Raw genomic sequence first — 21,892 nt, 5'->3', positions numbered from 1 at the left:
TCTTACTTGGTTGTCCATCAGATACCACAGAAACAACATATCAACCCTGAACCTCCTCTCTGACATGTCCCGTCTGATGGTGAACGAGAACACTGTCTAAAGGGCCAGCTTTTTAATTCTCTTCCTTTCTTCACCTATTCATACAGTGCACATTTATTGAGCAATCTGTAAATTGAAACACCAAGCCAAGACTCAGTGACCACAAGATACATTATCCCTCTCTGGAAAATGCTTAAATCCATTACAGAACATAAGGAATATATAGAAATAGCCATGCCATTATATAAGATATGTTTACTGATTACTATGGCATTTCAAAGTCAGTTACCAATATCTAGTCCTTCTTTATCCCCTTTCCTGCAGATGCATAAATCTTAAGTAATTTTATTTGATATATTCACGTGCATTCCAGAGGGAGGGTTTATCAGATTTTGCATATGATCATTACCAAAGTTTCCTACTGTTTGCCTTTTATTCTCTCTACCGCTTTATTTTGGGACAGCGGTACATCTCACTGTATCAGCCTTACTGTTACCACCACGTTCTCTTCAGTGTGCTCATTGCCTTAACTCTTCATCAGTCATCCATTCTTATTAATTTGATCCTTTCTCCTTAATATCTCTTGTATTTGTCCTAATGTGCTTAAAATCATGCTTTGTCTGAAGTATTTAACTAGGTTCTTTGTCTTCCTCTGTCTCTTGTGAACCTGGCCAGGCAAAACCAATCGTCACCATTGCCAGAGAAGATTTTTAAAACCGTAATCAAATTTTGTCATTTCTCTTATTGAGATAATTCAGTGGTTCCCCCTGATGTTCAGGATAAAATCCAGACTTCTTAGAATGCTAAACTAGGCTCTGTGTGGTCTGCCTCCCGCCTCCTCTTCCAGGCTCTTGTAGTACCACTGTCTTCCCTTCCTCCTTCCCTCCCAACCAACTGTTCAGAGGGTGAACTCTGGACTCAGTTTTCTGGGTTCAAATCCTACCTCTGCCACTTACTAGCTGCACAACACTGGAAAGTCACTCATGTTCTCTCCGCCTTATTTTCTTATCTGTAAAATAAGGGACACAGTAGTTCCTATTTCATATAGTAATTTGGAAGACTCAGTGATCTAATATACATTAAATGCTAATAGTGGCCTGGTTGATAGTAAATAATTAGTATATGTTTGGGTGTTGTGTTTTGCTATTATTGTTGTTGTTAATCCACTTGAAGTTCTTTTTTGCATATGCTCTTTCCTATGCTTGGAGCTACCCACACCACCTTACCTAAGTCACCTCTACTATCTCCCGAGCTTCAGCTGGGATGCCAGCCTCTCGGGGCAGTTAGTTCATTTAGGCCCCGATGCCTGAAGGAAAGGTGCACAGACAGCCGAGTTGGCTGGAGACAGTGGAACGCCTAGGTTAGGCCATGGAAGAGTGATTGCACATGGAGAGCCTTCTGTTTCAGGACGAGCATGTTTGCTCAGTAAACAAATGTACCTTCCTTATGATTAGGGCAAGCTCTAAAAGTGCGTGAGGAAAAATGAGATCCTTTGACTAATAGCTCCTTCAAAACCCTTCTTAAATATTCTTTGCCAAATATCAGGCTTTGTGGCTCTCAGTGGTGCAGATCATACACCTGTGTATCACTGAGAAAGGACTGGAGTTTAAAGGAGTATATATATTCCAAAGACCAGGAAGCTTTTTAAAGCACAGCCAGGTCATTGATTCTTAAGTAGAGACCCAGATTGAGGTGGGGTGGGAGGTAGGGGCTTGTTGGAGAAAGCCACGCGCAACCCCCACCATCCCGAGAGTCATTGTACATCATAAGAGGTACAGTTTGTAGCAGTGAGGTGCACACACAAAGGATGAGAAGTCCAGGAAAGACCATTGAGCACTGTGATCAGATCAGGGTCCACTTGCCTCATTTACAGATGAGGAATCTGGCACGAGGTTTTTCAGGATGGGCTCGTCCTACCCACCAGGCATCTCTGCCGGGCTCATGTTGTACCCCCGAGACCTCTGCATTACAACGTGCTTTTTTTTGGTATACAAGGTCTTTTTTTCTTCTTTTTCTTTTTTGATATCTAAGAGCTTTTTGACGGGTTTCATGACAGACCCACTCTCTTATGAAAAATGGAAAAATAAATGTGGATAAGAAGCATAGGAGCACTGGTCCGAGGGACACGGAAGTGGCTGACAGGATGACCAAATCCTGAGCAGAGCTGGAATGATTTAGCACAATTTAGCAATACCGTCTTTAAAAACTAGTACACTTAATTAAGCCTATGTATTGTGAGTTGACTTTCTGTGCCTGTAATTTTTCCAAGAACAAAATGAAACCATTCGATTTAATTTGGGGGGAGAGGTACTGTACATGTTATAGAAAGCTTAGGAATTAATTCAGAAATTGCTCTTACAGTTCTGGTGTTCTCTCCACATAGGAACAGTTCTTTCTAATTGCTTCTTCTTGGGGTAAAATGTGCATAAGTTCAGAGATCAACCTGGGCTGTCGCTGGTTCAGTATTTTTATTATGTAAAGTGACATTTTACTGTTTTTTTCCCCCTTAATAAGGCCTGCATTTTCTGCAAAGACTCCTGCAGAGTGGCTCATCATTTGAAGGACCTCGCTATTTGATTTTAGGCTATGACTTTGCATGTACCTTACACACTGAGAAGGTCATGAGCACCCACTTCACTCTCTGAAAGTGCAAACTTCCATCAATCGCAAAGACAAGAAGTAATTGTCCTGTGATCACAAGATGACTCAGGTTAGTTGCTTTCAGCTATTACTGCACTTTAAATAATATGAGCGTTTGGGGCACTGTGCATGTTCAGGCAGCCCGATTAGTCCCAACTCCTATAATTTTATGGCAATGATATAAAGTAAGTTGGGACAAACTCATAGATAGAGAGCAGGCTGACAGCTCTGGGGGTAGGAGTGGGAGTGGAGGGATCGAGCAAAATAGGAAAAGAACTCATGGACACAGACAACAGTGTGGTGATTGGGGAGAGGGTGGAAGAGTTGGGTATGAGGGGGATAAATGGTAATGGAAAAAATATAATAAAAATTAAATATTAAAAAATAAATAAAGGTAGAATTTATTTTTGCACTAGATGGAAAAAAGAATTTGAGAATAGTTTTACAGAGTAAGTTAAAATTACAACAATATACTGGATTTAGGATTTTTTTAGAGGTGTAAAATGCTTTTCTAGGAGTTAAAAAGCATTGTTAAATGACAGTTTTTATTATACAAAAGTTTAAAGTATAATTTGTGCTTGAAAGTAATATGTAGATGTTAAGTTTGAAGAATCACAAATCAAAAACTAAAAAAACAACCCTATGTATTTTATGACTGAGTATAAGCAAATTCTTTGAACTCTCCTGACTAACTTGTATTTTTACTCTAGAATTATAGTTTAAGTACATCTTTAAAACTTAAAGCAGTTTTGTGCCCTCACTTTTAATACCGTGTCTTCTGTGGCATTTATAACAGGAGAACAATTGATGAGATTTATATTTGATTTTAGTTATAAAACAGTGACTATTGCACACCTAGGGTGTATCTCTGAAACAGGAAATCAGGAACGACAAAGCCCACTGGGGGAGCTTATCTGAGCCCTGCTTTCCTTTGAGTGAGTGCCGGCCCCCCACAGTGTATTTATGGTTTATAACCTAAGACTCGAGGACCAGTTTGTCTGGAGTAACGCAGCGTGTCTTGCCGAGGATGCTAAGGAAACAGCCCACGGACTCATTGGTTCATCAGCTAATTACTGAGTGACTGCTCTGTGTCCAGCGCCTGCACTCCAGCAGCTTCTGGTGTAGGTCAAGTTGGGAACACATACAGAGCTGAGAGTTCAAGGTGGTATCAGGAGAAATGCCCTAGGAGTGACAGAGATAATAAATAGGCAGTATACAGAAATATTGGCAGAGATTATTTTTATCTGCAGTTATCCATGAAGTCTTTACGGGGGAGGGAGAAGCTGTGCTAGACTTTGAAGGCCGGGTAAGATTTTGGAAGGGCTAGGTGATGGGAGAGCATTTCAGATGAGAGCGAACAGCCTGCTGGCTTCAGCAAAGACCTCGGCGAGGAGCTGTTAACTGTATAAGGGGCCCCCTCAGGCAAGGTGAGTAGGTTCTTTGGGTGGAGCTGAGTATTTGAATCATGTTAGTTACAGGATATGAGGCTGGCAAGGTAGACCGGGTTGTGGAGGGTTTTGAATGCCAGATCGAGGGGTGCAAGCTTTATCCCATACGGACTAGAGATCCCCTGAAGGGTTTTCAATGAGGACGTGTTATTATCAAATGGACAGTGAGGAAAATTATCCAGTGTGGGCATGAAAGAGAGATTCTGAACTGCTTTTGTTGGATTCATGGAGGGAAAATGATAAGTTACAGCCATCAAGCCAAGAATAGCGCATATGGTTGTGGTCTCTTCAGGCTCCTTTTACCACCCAAGTGAGTGAGTGCTGATGGAGAAGGGGTGTTGCAAACTCCCAGCAGCATGGAAATATCAGAGGTGGTGAATGTAGCGGTGGGGGCGGGGGGAGAAGGCAAAGGGGACAGAGACACCATACCGACCAGAAAGCTGTAATAACAGCTCAGATACTAGGCTGTGGCAATACGGAGAGAAGGGTGGAGAGGTGATGAAGACGGCAGCAGATCACAGCAACTCTGACCCTCTCCGAGGCTGGCATTGGCTCCCACGTGACCTCGCCGACGCCTAGCGTTCTGTCGCCGGAGACCTCCCAGAGTGCTTTCAGCTGCGTGCAGCAAGTGCTCTGGGGCTGCATTTTCATTCCCTTCAGGGTGCCATAACTTTAACATGGTCTAATCTTTTTATTTTCTCTTTTAAAGTCAGTGCTTATGTGACCTGTTTAAGAAATCTTAGCCTACTCTCAGGTCTTGTAGTTGTTCTCTCTCTTCCCCTAGAGGGGCTGCTGTATTACCTGATAACAAGAGGTTTTAATTCACAAAGCTAGTCGATAGGTATGTGGAGACCGATATTTAAAAACCAAGTGTGTTTTCCACTGAGTCAGAAGATGGAGGCCTGACTATAGAGAAAAACCAAGCTGCAGAGACTCAGGGTACGATGTAAGAGAGGTTTCCATCACAAACAGAAGAGATGTCCTGCCAGGGATAGAGCCGTGGCTGCAGCGCCCTCCACCCCCGTCTCTGTGCGAACTCCCAGGCTCTGTCCTGAGGAAACGCTCCATGGCTGACTCCTCCCTGGGGACAAGGAGCCACTGCAGGGGACAAAATGAGGCTGTCTCAGAATTTCCTAGGTCTCTGGGGGTCAAGTCCGTCTCCTTGATGAGACACTGGGAAAATCTTCTCTCTGGAAGCCTTTTCGGCTCCTCTGCCTCTTTTTACTGTTTTTACATGGTGTGTGGTGTGTGTGTAGCTTCACAATAATCATTAAAGATGTTTTCATTGTATTCTATTCACATCAGATATCAGAGATGCATTTGAAATTGTGACTATTGGATGTAGTTCTCAGTGTGCACCCATCTATCCCCATTTCTTGCCCAGAAGCATGGCGTGAAGGAGGATTGAAGGTGGGAAGCATAACTAACAGGGGTCAAGGAGACTTCGTGGGTGATGGCCATGTTCACCATCTTAATTGTCTTCCTGGTTTCCCAGCTGTGTACATTTATGAAAACTTATCAAATCGCACACTTTAAATATGTGCACTGTATTTGTCAGTTATACCTAAATAAAACTGTTAAAAATAAAATAAACATTGTTCAATTAGCAGCAGTTTCATTTTTCATTTGTCCATTAAAAACCTGGTTAACCCTATTATATAGAAGCCTAGTGTTCGGTACTATTGGCAAAACAAAGGAGTGTATGAAATGTTTCTTCTTCAGAAGTTCAGAATCTGGTAGAAGTACTTATACCACTATAACATTTTATAGAATATGAAACATTTCAAGTCTTGTCGAATTTAGGGATTAGGATTGCATTTGTTTGTGAAAATTGGAGAAGGCCACAGGCAGAGTTTTTTCTTGGTTCACCATAATGAATTAAGTTGAAAAATGTGGGATCCAGAACTGTATTCGGTTTTCTCCCAATTTTTAAATAATATACTTCCAGAAATAGAAAATGTTAATATTGATAAAGAGAAAATAGAGCAAACTCACAGAGTAACAAGTTATCAGATTCTAATGTAGTATGATTGATAGTTTTCACCTTTTATTATGTAGATATTTAACATTTCTGAAGATGAGTAATTTATTCCCCTTTCTTCCTTTTTTTTTGGCTGTCTGTCCATCAAGCGTGGTTACTCAGGGACCTAAGCGGATGCTTCCAGGAACCCAGGGGCACTTGGAGAGCCACACATTAGCTCATAAATCTTCTGCCCCAAAGTAACCCACATCTTTTAATGTCCCATTTAATGGCCAAAGCAAGCCACATGGCTTTGCCTGAGTCAGGTTGGGTGGAGCAGGCCAGAACAGGAAACCCAGACATCTGTGTCTTCTTACTGCTGATCCTGTTGTGAGAAGCAGCACTTTCTGACGTCCCTCACCTTGTTCCTCTGTCCATGGGAAACACACCAAGCCACTGACTGCTCCTGTTAGATTCCTGTCACTTTCTCCCCTTCCTGCTACACTCAAAGGAATAAAGGCCAGACATAAAACAACACAAAAACAAAACACGAAATGTAAGAAGTGCAGCTGAAAGGACTCCCATGATGGCAAGGTCGGAACCCCAGCCAGCTGAAGCGGATGGGGATGTATTGACTCTCTGAGCCGGGAAGGCTAGGGAGGGACTCCCAGGACTGCCAGGATTAGTCCCAGGTGCTGGAAGCAGGACACTACGCTGCCACAGTTCTTTTTCCCTCTCCATTCGCCTCTCTCCTCTGTTTGCTTCTCTTGACTTCATTTTCTTCCACCTAAAAACAGGCATTTTCCGTGTGGAAGAAATAAGGTCACTGGCAGCCTGACCCTTACATCTTTCTCAGTGCTGCCAGAGGAAAGGCCAATGTTTCTTTAGCTCTGCACTGAACTATCTCCAGGAAGGACTCTGAGTGGCTCACCTTTCATCACCTGCTGACCACTGAACCAATCAATGACTGTGTCCAGGAGTATGGGGTACCATGATTGGCCATGGCTAGGTCACATGCCCACCCAAGGAGGGCAAGATACAAATTTTCAAAAGGTGGAAGGTGAATTTGATTGAACAAGTAAAGACAATAGGTATCCAGTCTACTTAGAGTTAGGTATACCTAGAGTGAGCTTTGCAAGTTGTCAATCCAATCATGTTGCTCCCCAACTCACCTACCAACTTAAAACCTCTTTCTATTGCACTTAAAATAAACTCCAAATTGGGTCTCCAGATTTTCAGAGCCTCACTTGATGTGACTTCTCCTTATTTTTCAAATTATTTTCGCTTCTCACATGACTGACCAACAAGGCATTGTCTACAAGGGCCCAGAATTCGACTACACACAGATCAGAAAGATGGCTAAACCAAACCCTGTCTCCCAAGCTTCTCCTGGAGCCCTGCACTTTTATTTCAGTATGAGTCTTCCTAGCTTAATTACATTACTGAATTCACAAGGAATTTGCTTATATTTATATCATTCTCATGGAAAATATTGCAGAAAATTTAAGTCTACAGAGTATCAAAAATGTCACATTGGATAGTCCCAGCTACAAATCATTGTCATGGGCAGCTACTTATTCTGCAGTGTATTATCTTAACTATAAAATATAATAGAAACAAAATGGATTTATAGTGTTCCCACATTTTAAAATAGCTCTTTGAAGTTACTTGTTTATGGTAGAGGCCAGGCAAATTGGGAGAGGACTTTGAGAAAGTTCTCTGAGGGGTGTTCAGTCAGACACTACAAATTCTGAGCTTGTAGTTAGAGCCAGATGGAAGGAAATTGAATTTTCGTTGATTGTCACTTAACATTTGCAAGCACAATAAAGTAAAATGTATTTGTTCTAGGGTTCTTGGAATTGTATTGCCTGACTGATTTCTTAAAGGGAAAAAATTTAAACAGACTTAAGTCTCCTGAGATTTTAATTTAAAAGAAAAGCACTCAGTGTTTTGGTTTTTCTTGTGTGTAGGCAGTGAGAGCCAGCCATATGTTTACTTTGTAAATTCTAGTTGAGGGTGCAATATAAGCTGTTTCAATTTGGGTGGAAGTTTTAACAGGCTTCACAAATGAGATTTGTACTCTGTTAGGGGTTTGCCAGATTTTTTGCTGGGACTGTGGGCAGGTCCATGGTAATTTAGCTTACTGCTAATTTGTTTTAAGAGTAAATCCTGAAAGGCTCTTTCTTGCAGTGGAAGGAGTGATGAAATTAGAATACAGTTGTCCCCTGTACCCCTAGTGGAAGCCTGGAACCACTGATAATACCAAACACTATATGTACAATGGTTTTTCCTTACAGATAGAAGTGTACATATATACATATATGTGTACATATAAAGATTAATTTATAAATTAGGCACAATAAGAGATTAGTAACAATAATAAGGAAGTAGAACAGTTATAACAATATATTATGATAATAGCTATGTGAATGTGGCCTCTCTCTCTCTCAATATATCTTCTTGCACCACGCTCACCTTCTTGTGACGATGTGAGATACTACCATACCTTCGTCATAAGGTGAAGGGAGGTGAGTACGCTGGACCAAGGGATATTTCATGTCCTGGGAAGGACATAGAGGGATGGCAACAGATTTCATCATGCCACTCAAAACTGTGCACAATTTAAAACTTATGAACTTTATTTCTGGAATTTTCCATTTAATATTTTCGGACTGTCATTGACCACGGGAAACATTAAATCTCAGAAAGCAAAACTGTATGTGGAGAGACTACTGTGTTAGTATTTTACGATAATTGCAGCAATGATGGTTTTAAGCAAGAGTCAGCAATGGATCCGATGCTAAAATTGGTGAGAGACAGGATATTTCCATAGTCACAGGAGGTGTGCATGGGATGCAACTAGAGCACCAGGGGCAGGAATGAACTCAACCATCTGCACCTGCAGGGTCAGATGGGTTCTCATATGATTGGACTTACTTTCATACTGACTGGTAAAGAGCCACAGCCTGAGCAGCTAGCTGCTTCCCTGGGCTACTCCTCACTCACGGGCCACGGGAGAATGATGGAAAGATTAAACCCCAAACAGCAGAGGCCTCTGAGACCCGCTCTTGCACTTCTCCCGGTCCTTTCTGATTGCCCTTGTCCTGCATGGAAGATCAGGGAAGGCTTCTGGTGATGCCTGTGCCAAGAATGAACAGAAGTTAGCTGGTCCAAACACAGCGTCAGTGCAGGCCCCTGGCTGTCGGGGAGGGGGTGGCGCCTGAAAAACCGCGGATTGTTGAGTATTACAGGCTCATCTGAGTATTACAAGTTGAGGCCAGATCAGAGAGAGACTTCTGTGTCCTCCTAAGGTACCTGAACTTGATCAGACATGCTATGGAATGCCTTTGACGAAGTCTAAGATAGGAAGCAACACAATTAGATTTATGTTTTATAAAAATAGTTGTGGCAGAACTGAAGAAAGGGACCGAAGGGCCAAAAAACACCTGTTTACAGGCTGCTGAAGTAATTCAGGCAAGACATAAGTACCTTTACTAAAATAGAATCAGTACAAATACAGAGAAACCGTTGGGATCCAGGGACATTAGAAAGGTAGAATCAACAGGGCCTTGTGACTGACTGGAGTGGTGAGCTGCCTGTATTATAAATTTAAAAAATCTATTTGGCACCAGAACAATTTTATCCAAGTGAACCATTGGTATACACTTCCACAATCGAGACTTGCTCTTGCACAGGAAGTCAGAATGACTAGCTCATTCCCAAACCATTATTTTCGGAAGATTTGCAGGTAGAAATTATGCATTTTCGAATCTTTTGACACATGTGGGGAGATGACGGGGAAGGTTTTTCTCTTGTAAAGTGTAAGGTCAGCACAGCCTCTGGCAGGTGGAGGTTCCGCGTTTTAGGAGATCCGCCTCCTCCTTCACCATCTCGGGGTGGCCCTGTCTCCCCAGGATGGACCATGAAGCCGCCCAGCTGGAGAAGCAGCATGTGCACGACGTGTATGAGAGCACCGCCCCCTACTTCAGCGACCTGCAGAGCAAAGCCTGGCCTCGCGTCCGCCAGTTCCTGCAGGAGCAGAAGCCCGGCAGCCTCATCGCGGACATAGGTAACCCAGGCCTGCGGCGCGCGGTGTGAAATATATTCCCTCGTGCCTTTCCTGTTCAGATTCAGTGTTCGTGTTTGCTCAAGCCAGCAGTCTGAAATGGTGCCCTTGGCACGCCGGCACCCAGCTCATTCTCTTCCTGGCGGAAATTCCCAGGACGACCAAGTCTGAAAGTGGAAACCGTCCTCAGATCTGCGTTTAGACAGTGGCGATCTTTGCAGAGCTTTCGTCCACAGCCTTCAACAAAATCCACCTGACGTGGATGGAATAAATCAGGACCGAAACGACTGCTTGTGAAATTGACTATTTTAAACTGTGAGATACTCACTTTTGTAAATACAAGGTCTGGTGGCTCACCTTGAGTGGCTGTCATGCCTTCCGTGGACGATCCAGAAATAATAGATTTCCTATAACCTCTTATGAGTCTCACGGATTTTTTCCCCCTTAACTAATCTATAGGTGTTTCATTACTAGAGCTTATCTTTCAGTAGATCATGTCTTTGTAATCACTGACTTGCCTGGAACATTCTGGCTCAGTTTGTTTCTGAATCGAGTGGTGAACCGCAGCCCAGTAGATCTAAGACCAAGGTCTAAAAATGCTGGGGTTCCCACTCGAGGCCTGCCCACGGAAAACAGCTCTGTAGCAATTGCATGACGCTTACGCCCACCAGAGTCACGAGGCTGTAGTTACAAACTCGGTCTAATTTGACATTCACTCTACTTGCTGGTAAGGGAAACAGACATGTGCCCGGGGCATCCGGCTTATCCGAGATGGTGCAAGCAGTGTGGAATCGGGGGAAGGGGAGCATTTCATGTAGAAATGAGGAGTCTGAAAGTATCTCTGTCATGTCAGTTTTTAAAAGTAAATCTGGTTTCAGAAAATACGGTGGCTTTGGAACTCTTACCACCTATAATCTAAGCAAAGTACCAGGATCTGAAAACCAGTTGGTGAGAAGAGGAACTGTTCGGCACATGGCTTTAGGCCAATCGCATGTACGTAGGCTACTTTCTCACACCTTCCATCCAAAATTCCAAAGGAAGCGCCGATGTGAGTGTAAGAAAATGAAATCGCTAAGGGACCAATGGCATCTAGATTATTTTAAAACAATAAAATTAAAAGAATAATAGAATAAAAAGATAAAATAAAAACAATAAAAGAATACAATATGCTCTCAGAGACAAAAGGTCTTTCTAAGTATGATACCAAGAAAAGTCAGAAATCATAAAAGAAAATGCAGTTGATTGTCATTATTCACAGTATTTGTGTTCTATAAAGTTGCCACGGACACGGAATCAGTGAATCCTGAGTATAGCCCCTCGGGGAAATACAGGGTTAGGGCCCTGCGGGCCTCTGCTCACATTTTTGTCAACTGGTCAATACCTAATCTTGTTCCCTGTATCTGTTTAGAGACACCGTATTTCCTATATATTGTTGGCTTGTTAACAGTGAACTCACAGTCAACAACTATAACCGATGCCTGAACAAAGTATATTTACAACACTTGTTGTCCGTGAGTCCCATCTCAGTCTTCCTGCCCTTAGGAACCCTGGACAGCACTTCAGCATGATGCTGAATTTTAAACAGTGAAGTCACCAACAAAAAGTTCAGAGATGAATAGAATGTGTGTGGTGCAGAATACAAAATAGAAGGAAACGTAAGCATGCAGATAGGAGCTTTCTGTTCTCTCCCTTCAGTACCGCGAACAGTTAGCATTTAATGAGGTTTTGCAAAGGACCGGATGGCTGGGTGCCGGTTCGTGCTGCAGTATCAGAAACCTTCTGATTTATTTCTTGCACATTTACGATAGTGGGGTGATCAGGCTTGGCATTGTTCTTAATTTCCTCATTAGGATAAAATCTTCCCCTTTCTAGCATCTCAGTGTGAGCACTTAGAAAATGGATAACTGCATCATAGGAAATGGATAACTATGTCATATTTGGGACTTTCATTACTATCCTTAAAAACGAACACCATTGGAAATGAATTGGGGATAAATCAGGAGTGCTGGGGTGCTGGAATTTTTTTAGGAGATGTTGAGGTTTAAAAAGACCTGTTTCCTCATTATTACCAGATGCTTTCTGAACACTTCCTTCTGGTACCATCATCTGTAAATCTGATCTTTTCGGTTGGCCAAAAAGTCCATATGGTTTTTTCTGTAAAATAAAAGATACGTTTTTCATTTTCACCAATAACGTTATTGATTTGGATATTTTGAGTATGTCGGCTATCTCCTGCTATTGGCCTCTCGTGGGTAGAGGCCAGAGGTGCTGCTAAACATCTTCCAATACATAAGATGGTCCCACAACAAAGAATTATTTGGCCAAAATGTCAATAGTACCAAGATACTTCACAAACCATTTTGACACGTTCGATCAGTCACAGCACCTTCTCCATACATTGCATAAGTCTTTTTTTGCATTTCAGTTGCATTTTTATCTTTCTTGAAATAATAAAACATAATACACCCAAAAGGTTGCTTATGTTCTTCCATCTTCAATATTAAAATGGCTACACAAAAATTCACCAATTTTAATAGTTTTTTTAAAAAAATGTGTGTTGATATAACAGCTGTCACAATACAATCTAACAAAACTGTTTTGAATGAAGCTAAAGACAACTAAGTGCTACTAGAGCCATCGTATGGGAAAAACCAAACGAACTTTTTGGCCAACCCAATATTAGTATTTTTGAAGTAATTTTTCCTTTCATTTCTTTAGATGTTACCCCTGAACCAATAAAAAGAAAACAATAGATTTACAAGACTATTTTTTCTTAAAATATGACCATCATCTTTATAATATTCAGGGTTTCAATTTTAAAAACACTCTGTGAATTATGTTTTCCCTGTGATTACTCTTAAATATTAGATACTTTTTCTCATAAGCATTCTTAGGAACAGTGGCCATGAGATCTCAAATATTTCTAAAACCCTAATCATTGGCTTTCAAATAATAACGTTGGGAATGTGATTTTTCTCTATTCCCAAGCCTTCCACTGTCTCAGCTGGCATCAGTGAACCTTAATTATGCTTTGAGTGGCTCATAATTTCAAGCAACACCTATTAAAAAGGAGTTATTAAAAAGTGTGATGTATTTCAGAAGCAGCAAACTAATTATCTTTGAATACTGGTAGATATATTTTCAAAATATCAGGCATAAGAATCTATAGGTAGTCCCAGGAGGTACAGATAGCAGCTCTGTTGGTGTCTGTAAATATTTCTGGAAAGGAACTAGAGGGCATGTCTGAGCCAGAATATACCAGGCACTATGACACAGATCCCGGCCCACAGTATCCGGTGTTGTGGCTGTAATATACAAATACACAGGGACTGCAGAAATCCTGTGGAGGAAAAGGGACGGCATGGCCACTCTCTAAGTGAGAGAGGGCGAGAGGGCTAGAGAGAGCCCAAGAGAGAGCCGACCCCCGCCTGGACAGGCTTCTATTGTTTTTCTGGGCATATTACACGGAGGATGGTCCTCATTTACTATGCACAGGTTCACCACAGGTGATTTCCTTTTAAGGACAACAAAGGAGAGAATACTGCTAATTACTTCAAAGACAAGGATGTTACAGCTCAAGGGGGAAACTGCTCACACTCCATACTTGGGTGGTTTAGCACAGACTTCAGGAAGTTAAAGATACTCAGTAGTCACTTGCTGCCTCAGGGTGAGGGAGTTTTCGAAAGAGCAAGTCTCATAGCAGTCTAGGTACAATGCAGGCCTGATTTCCCACTGGAGAACCTATCCATGGATGTGGGTCCTGCCCGCCAACCTCACTCCCCACTGGCTTTTCCGAGTGGGGGCTGAGCCACATTTCCCACGCTTGGATCGGTTCCCCACAGCACTACATTGTGGAAAGCTTTGTTTCTGGAGGTTACTCACTCACATTGCAATCCTCTTCACTGTGATATCAGTGAGATCCGATTGATCCGAATCTTTGGGCTGTGTAAATGTTGAATTCCTTGGGTCTCTGCCACTGGAAAGTGAATGGGAAAGATGGTCTCCTTAAGAAAAAAACAGTTCTTTCTGAGGGCTGTGTACTTAGTCATGGGAGACCATTTAAAACCTAGCACTGACAATGGGTTGGATGAAAAGAGGTTGAAAATTTTTTTTTCATTCAAAGTAAATTTAAAAATGTTTGAAAAGCCTGCTTTGTTTATATCCATTTAAAAGTTGCTGGCAGTAGTTTGTTTCATGTGGCCAGTAAGCAATAAGACTGTCTAGAAAGATCACACAATAAATGCCATAACACAGAGATCTGTGCGTGACGAGATGTGTGTGTGAAAGTAGCTTCCATAGAGAGACTGGACACTCTCCCTGGGACACTAGGGGCCTGTCATTCCTTGCCACGGGCCAGCTCATGTGTGCGTTAGCACGCTGCATCCTGTGGACATAACATCCCTCTTCTATTCTGTATGAAAATGTGTAAGAGCTATAGAAGGCTTTTCTTTTGCTTTTGTGTGTACCTTCACCCCATCTTGGTCAATTAATATAAAGTTATTTCCGTCCTTGTCACGAGACAGGCTACCCGACAGTGTCCCAGTCTCCATTAAGGACAGCAGGTAACAGTTTTTCTCTTACAGGTTGTGGGACTGGAAAGTATCTTAAAGTGAACAGCCAGGTACACATCCTGGGCTGTGACTACTGTGGGCCATTGGTAGAGATTGCCCGGAGTAGAGGATGTGAAGTCATGGTGTGTGACAACCTTAATCTCCCCTTTAGGGACCAGGGCTTCGATGCCATCATCTCCATAGGAGGTAAGGCCGCTGGGTCACACGTTCGCTCTTCGCCATGAGAATAATGTTACATGGTTGGGGTCATTCTTACAACCAACACCCACTCTTTGTGGAAAGGTCTGTGCAATTCATTGTATCTACTTTTAAGAAAGATTCCAACTGAGTGAATTAGTTGACTAATCTCAGATGTACTTATGGGGGTACATATAATTGTTTTAACTAGTTAAGCTGTCAAACTAGTATTGTATTCTTTTTGATGACTCATTCCCATTTCTTTTACTTATGAGTAAGAAAGCATTACAAGAATTTTACATATTGAAAAGAATACTTCATTATATTGCAATGTAGCCAAATCTTCTAACCTGAAGTAGACCTTCAGAAGTCATGTTACCTTTTTTAGACCAGGAGTGTGCTCATCGTTAGCAGAATATTGTAGCACCAATGCCACCTGGAAGGATGTGTCATCCAATCTGCCACGCGCTGGTATGCAAGTCGCCGGGGAAGAGAGCCCCACCTGGCCCCAGATTGTATTGTTTTTATAAGGCCTCTCAGCTCTCTAACTGCCAGAGATTGCTCATAAATCTAGGGAATGTGTTTCTCATATCCTCCCAGCAAGTGTGCCCATAAAATACATGTGCCAAAAATTTAAAAAAAAAAACAGCAAAAATCCATGCCTGAAATTTACACAGGTAAGGCTCATTTTACTCAGGACACGTATTCCTGAAGCTTAATATGTGAGTCATCTTTAAATATGCTTGGGAAACTTGCTATTTGAAGGAATCTTATGGCAAATTCTTTTGCAAAGCAAAAAATCTTTCACAAAGTAAGTTATTTGTCCTGATACACTTCAAAAATTAATCTATTTGAATATAACAAGCTTTATTAGAGCAAGGCGAACCTACATAAAATTGACCGACCAGAATAAAAACACAGCATAAAACTCTTTGCTCCCTCCTGAAACAGATGAGAAGTGGATTTATTCAGCATTAGATAGGGACTGTATCTTTATATAGTGCGGCCTGGATGCCATAACCCTGGAACTAGTTAGGACTGGCAGGAGGTGGTTGCCATGGAAACCTGCTCTGTGTCAGTCCACTTCTTTGCGGTTGAAACTGTTCAGTTAATTTTGGCCGTCAGCACTGAGAGGAGGGATTCTTGTGGAATCAGGCAATACCAGCCAGTCCTTAGAATCTTGAGTAGAAAGGAAGTTTTGGGTTGAGTCATGCCACCTAAAGACCTGGAAATCAGAGAGAGAGAGGAGGACTCTTTGCCCTTCTTTAGTTTACATTAAGTTCAGGGTCTGCGAGGCCACCTGCATCCAGGCCGGGCTGTTGAGCCACTGGCCTGGGCGAGGGATGTTAACCCGCTTTCCCACTTTGGGGAAATGCTCCGTGCGTCCCTGGCCAAGTCCTTCTCCACTTCCTGCTGAAGTCTCATGCCTTGTCCCAGAGGGAAGGGAGCATACAGGTTGTCATACTGTGATTAAAAATGTCCCCTTAAGTGGAAACACAGCCTGTGTCTTTATGAACTGTAGCTATAAATTAATGTGATGGAGTTATTTTCCTGTTAAGTTTCCCATTTAGAACCATGGGAAATTTCAACAGACCGTCTCTCCTATGTTCATATACATTTACTTTCCTATTTAGAATTCTGTATGTTGATTCTTGTTGCTTCACATGAAGAAATATGCTTTTGCTTTCCCATGTCTCTTAATAATAATGTGAGAGGTAAGCATCATAGCTAATTATAGATTTCCTCTGTTGTACTGACCGATTCCAAAACAAAACACTGTTTCTTCTTTTAGAACAGTCCCAAAATAAAAACAATGATTCAACAGAAATTATATAAAAACCTGGCACCAGTGTATTAAAATAGTGTCAACTGCTCACTTTGTGCCAGTGGTTCTGCACTTGGGACTGTGTGGTCCCACCCTCAGGGGGCACTGGTCAGGGTTGGGAGACGTTCCTGGTTGTCACAACTGAGCATGTGTGCATGAGCTGCTCTCATCCGGTGGGTGGGGCCCTGCGACAAAGGATTGTCGCCTGAACGTCAGGAATGCTGAGGCTGAGAAACCCGGCTTTATGCTAAACTCATGGATTCTGAGGTTTACAGTTCAACAGAGAAACGTATGCTTTCAGATTAGCCCCATACAGGGCTCCTTCTTTTGGGGTTGGACTGAGGGGAACAGTCCGAAGCCTAGTGAACTAAAGCGATTGGTCAGAGGTCGGCAGGGAGCCACTGACGGATGGAGGACAGCACACACCAGGGTCCTGCTCTGCGCCCTCCGGCTCCCACGCTTCCGCAGGGTCCCAGGGTTTGTGTGCTGCTTCCGGGACGAACCCCTGACTGAGAGCAACACAAAGTGTGCCTATTGGGTGATCTTCTTTTGACAGCTTAATTTATATAATACTTTCACTTTGGAGAGTTACCATCTCTCTGTACCAAGTATAAACTCCAGGAAAGTACTTGTCTGAAAGTACCACCAATAGTTGGAGCGGGAAAGGGCACAAGAGCAGGCCGTCCCCCTCCTGACTCACATGCACGAGGGACAGTGTCCAGCTTCCCCTCGGGACTGACTTCCTACCTGAGGAACAGGTGGGCCCATGTGTGGAAAAATAAGCCGATGTTGTCTCTTAGCATAGTACTGAACTCCCCTAGGCTCTAACAGATGAACACTTTCTAAGTATTTGTGATAAAAAGTTGCCTAACAACACGCGCACAATTACATAAAGGCAGTCCTGGTTGACTTTGACTTTAACTTTGCAGGAATTGGAAGTAGAAAGGATGATCTGGAAGTTGACTTTTTAAAAAATTTACACAACCATTTTATACTACATTAACATTATTCAAAATGATAAGCAATCATTCAGACTTCAGTTTGGCTGGCTTATTTTTACCTTATAAACAGAAAAACAATCTTCAACATTTTTCTCCACTTCTGTTTGCTTTATGAATTTTATGAACACTAATCAGTGCTTTAGAGGTACCAACCATTCATTAAAGCAATGAACTACGTCATAGAATTCTAGTAGGAACACTTACCTAACTTAGCACTTCTTTGCAAATTTTTATTAATTCACTTCGTCATCCTCTAGTTAACAAAATTTGTAGGACTGTGGAACAGGAAGGGATTTTACACATTTTTTATGCTAGGTGTCATATGGAGAGACTTAAAATCCATAGAAGTTAAACAATTTCCCAAGATCTGTTGTCTACTAATTACAAGAGTCAAACCGAAAAATCATGTCTCTCCTAAAGCCAGGCCTGTGCTGTTTTTACCATGTGCCCTGTCCTGTAGGAAGTAAGATTCTACTACGTGTCAAATCACATCACTGTTATATGGACAACACTAGTACATGAACGTGTAGGTTTATGTACACGTATACACATTGAAATCTCGTTTCTTCTTTTGTCAGTTATACATCATTTTTCTACAAAACAAAGAAGAATCAGAGCAATAAAAGAAATGGCTCGAGTCTTAGTGCCTGGAGGCCAGCTGATGATTTATGTTTGGGCTATGGAGCAAAAGAACCGGCACTTCGAGAAGCAAGACGTGCTGGTTCCGTGGAACAGGGCCTTGTGTTCCCGGCTCCTCTCCGACCCCAGCCAGCCTGGGAGGAAGAAGCAGTGTGGACACCCAGAAAGAAGCCACCCCGGCCACCCTCCTTGCGCTGTGTGTAGCTGTTCTGTTTGTTTTAAGGAGCGATGTGACTCGAAACGGTCCCGCAGCATGGACTATGAACCTGCTGTGGCTAGAACCTGTTGTGCAAATATTTCTAAGGAAGGTGGGGAAGAAAATGGATTCTATAACACGTTAGGAAAATCTTTTCGTTCCTGGTTTTGTTCCAGATCTTTGGACGAGTCAACTCTGAGGAAGCAAATTGAAAGAGTGAGACCCTTGAAAAGCACAGAAAGTTGGGTCACTAGCGCGGTATCGGTCCAGCCTTCTAGTCAGTCTGGTCTAGACATGGGTCACCAAGAGCCCTTTGCGGCAAGAGAGCAAGACTTAGATGAGGACGTGTTTCTGGAAACTTCCCAAAAACATATGGAGTGGCTGAGAGCACCGGCCACAATGAAACACCTAAATGGAGACCACCAAGGGGAAACTGGGAGAAACGGCTGTGGGAATTTTCTGGATAGCACTGATACTAATGAGAAATGTGTGGCCACAGGTGACTTAGAAGAAGGGAGCCCTTCTGCTAGTAAAATATTGAGAAGGATTTCTGCGGCTGAGTCCACGGATTCCATCCCAGATGACACAATTTCTGTCGAAGGACAACAGCCAGACGTTTGGGATTCCAGAGCCTTTATGCGCTACTACCACGTGTTTCGGGAAGGTGAGCTCTGCAGCCTGCTGAAGGAAAGTGTGTCCGAGCTGCACGTTCTGAGCTCCGGGAACGATCACGGCAACTGGTGCATCATCGCAGAGAAAAAGGAGAGCCGTGGTTGACGGCAACTCTGTGGATGAACCACGTTCTTTTCCCTGGGTCTGGGATGGTTACCTGAATTTGCGTCCAGTTTTCTTTATTTCCTCTTTTTTTTTTTTTTTACCCATTTATGCTTTTTTCTGTAGAGACTATGAATTGATCATCTTTTTAATCTTTGGGTAAACACAGAGCCAAGCACCTGAAGCATTTCACGAAGGGTATTTGTGGTTACAGGTTGATAGGACAGATCTGAAGAAGCAATACACAGTGAACCTCAACATGGTTTGGGTTTTTATCCGCTGAAAGATGAAATTATTACGAGATGACATGTATATTGTTTTTCAGTATTATGAACTGATTTTAAAAGATTCTGTTTTTAAGTGTACCTTCTGGAAACAACATTTTGTAAAGGTAGGGGGGTAATTTTTGCTTCTCAGATTATAATTTAGATCTATTTGCCAGCAAACAGGTAAACCTCTTCCATTGAACAGATGGAAATTGAACCTTGTAATCAATTATTTTGTTGCCAAGGCCTTGCCTCAAAGTCTTCAGAAAGGTGAGAAACAGTAGGGAGAGACAAGAAGTGTTACCGGACTTTTTGAAATGATAATCAAACTTGCCTCAAGATAAGTAAATAACGGGGTTATCAATCTCAGAAGTTTTTTAAGGCACTTTTAAGCATGTAGAGAGTGGTCTCTATGGGTATTTGAAGTTGGTATTTTTCTGACCTTATTAGAGGCAAGAACGTCCAGTTCTGATAAGACCACGATTGACTAGTGAGGATCTTTCATTTAGAATGATGATTTTCTTACAGCCTGAAGGGATGTGTAGGAAATGAGAATCTGGCTGAAGCTCTGTTAGGACTCAAAGTAAATAGACTGTTAAGGGGTAAGACAGTTGGCCTTGGTGGAAGATCAGTTGTTGAACTTTTAAAATTAACATCCAAGCATCTATCCTTTGGAAAGTAACCACATTTTGTTAGTTTTATTAGAGATGTAGGCAGAATCATGTCCTATTAATTGCAGGTTGAATTCCTGCCACTTTAGGGACAAATAGATTGGCATTGTGTGGTCACCGCCTCTGTTCAGATTGAACCATGGGTCTGTTTAAATCCGTGTCACCTGAAACATAGGTATAATTAGGGCGGGACCAGAGATCTCAGAGAAGCAGAATAAGTTGACCCGCGAATACAGCCTCAGCTAATCCTTGAGGAAGAGAGAACCCACATTGGACAGAAGCCTTTCCACTTTATGGACCATCATAATCCTGGATGAAAATCCAAGTCTCGTTTTATTTTCCACTAAAATGAACTGAAATAGTAAAAGATTTCATTTGGTTTTGGTTTCTTCTTTCCTTCACTGATTGTGCTCTAACTTAAAATAATAATGGTACTTTCAAAGAAACTTAAAGAATTCATTTTCATGCTTAGCTGAAAATTAACCGTATTTATAACTCTCTTTTGGCGCTAATATAAGCGGGCACCACCCCCTCTCTGGCTGCTGAGGTTGTCTGGTGGACACGAGACATGACTTGTGTTGTTCGGTGCATAGTTTGCATTAGAGGGACGAGGGAAACAGGCATAGAAGTGGGGTGTCAATGAAAAATTAATTTATCATCTTCCATTTCTTAAATTAGGACATTAAACCACAAGTGTAAGTGGTTTTATTGGTGAAAAGAAAAGGTTCTCGGAGAAGCTCTCACGACTAAGGCTTGATGGCCTTTTTGTTACAAGTGGATTTTTTCTCTCTCTGAAGCCTCTTGTCAGACGTATCTTTAATCGCAGCCCTGCTGCTAGACATCTGTCGGAGGTCTTTCTGGTGGTAGCTTGCTACTTACATAGCACTCAGTTTACTAGACTGCTCCAGAGCCTTGAGCTCACCTGTATGAGCAGCCTTCTACCCACACACCCCGCTTTGTATAAAACGACTCTCTAGCATGGTTCTTGAGAGAGACATTGTCACATAGTCTGGACAGGGCTGTAACTTAAAAATCATGCACAATAGCTCTCTCTCACTCTTTTATTCCTCTTTTTTAAAGTATATTTTATTGATCGCACTATTACAGTTGTCCTAAATTTTTTCTCCCCTTTCTCCCCTCTCCGCCCTGCAACCCCCACCCTCCAGCATCCCCTCCCCCTTAGTTCATATCCATGGGTTGTTCATTTAAGTTCTTTGGCTTTTCTGTTTCCTATACTATTCTTAACCTGCCCCCGTCTATTTTATGTCTACAAATTATGCTACTTATTCCCTGTACCTTTCCCCCCCATTCTCTCCCTCCCCCTTCCCACTGCTAATGCTCCATGTGATCTCCATTTCTCTGATTCTGTTCCTGTTCTAGTTGTTTGCTGAGTTTCAGGTTCAGTTGCTGATAGTTACAAGTTTGTTGTCTCTCACGCCTCATCTGCTGAGCACAGGAATTCTATGTATCCAGACCTTATTTTGTATGCAAATATTTAATTCTATGGTTGATAACGTCTTTTTGCTATATTTATGTGCAAAGCACTCTTAAATCTGACTTCTCCCTTTGGATACATATCCAAAATATCATAGATGTCCAATAAATATGTCCAGCCATTG

At 42.2% G+C, this 21,892-nt stretch overlaps 1 protein-coding gene across 1 annotated transcript in view; it reads left to right on the top strand.

Annotated features, from left to right (window-relative positions):
• Positions 1–19,701, top strand: part of TRMT9B (tRNA methyltransferase 9B (putative)) — a 42,538-nt gene extending 22,837 nt beyond the window's left edge. The window contains exons 3-6 of the mRNA XM_024562762.3: positions 2,554–2,749; positions 10,002–10,156; positions 14,737–14,910; positions 18,306–19,701. Coding sequence (XP_024418530.2) covers positions 10,003–10,156; positions 14,737–14,910; positions 18,306–19,339 — 1,362 coding nt within the window. The 5' untranslated portion in view covers positions 2,554–2,749; position 10,002 and the 3' untranslated portion in view covers positions 19,340–19,701. The remainder of the gene's footprint in view (positions 1–2,553; positions 2,750–10,001; positions 10,157–14,736; positions 14,911–18,305) is intronic.
• The last annotated feature ends 2,191 nt before the right edge of the window (positions 19,702–21,892 follow it).

Source organism: Desmodus rotundus, chromosome 13 (assembly GCF_022682495.2).
Source record: "Desmodus rotundus isolate HL8 chromosome 13, HLdesRot8A.1, whole genome shotgun sequence".
NCBI classification, from domain to species: Eukaryota; Metazoa; Chordata; class Mammalia; order Chiroptera; family Phyllostomidae; genus Desmodus; species Desmodus rotundus.
The sequence above is the reverse complement of the archived record's forward strand: the minus strand, read 5'-3'. Positions and strand labels throughout refer to the sequence as shown.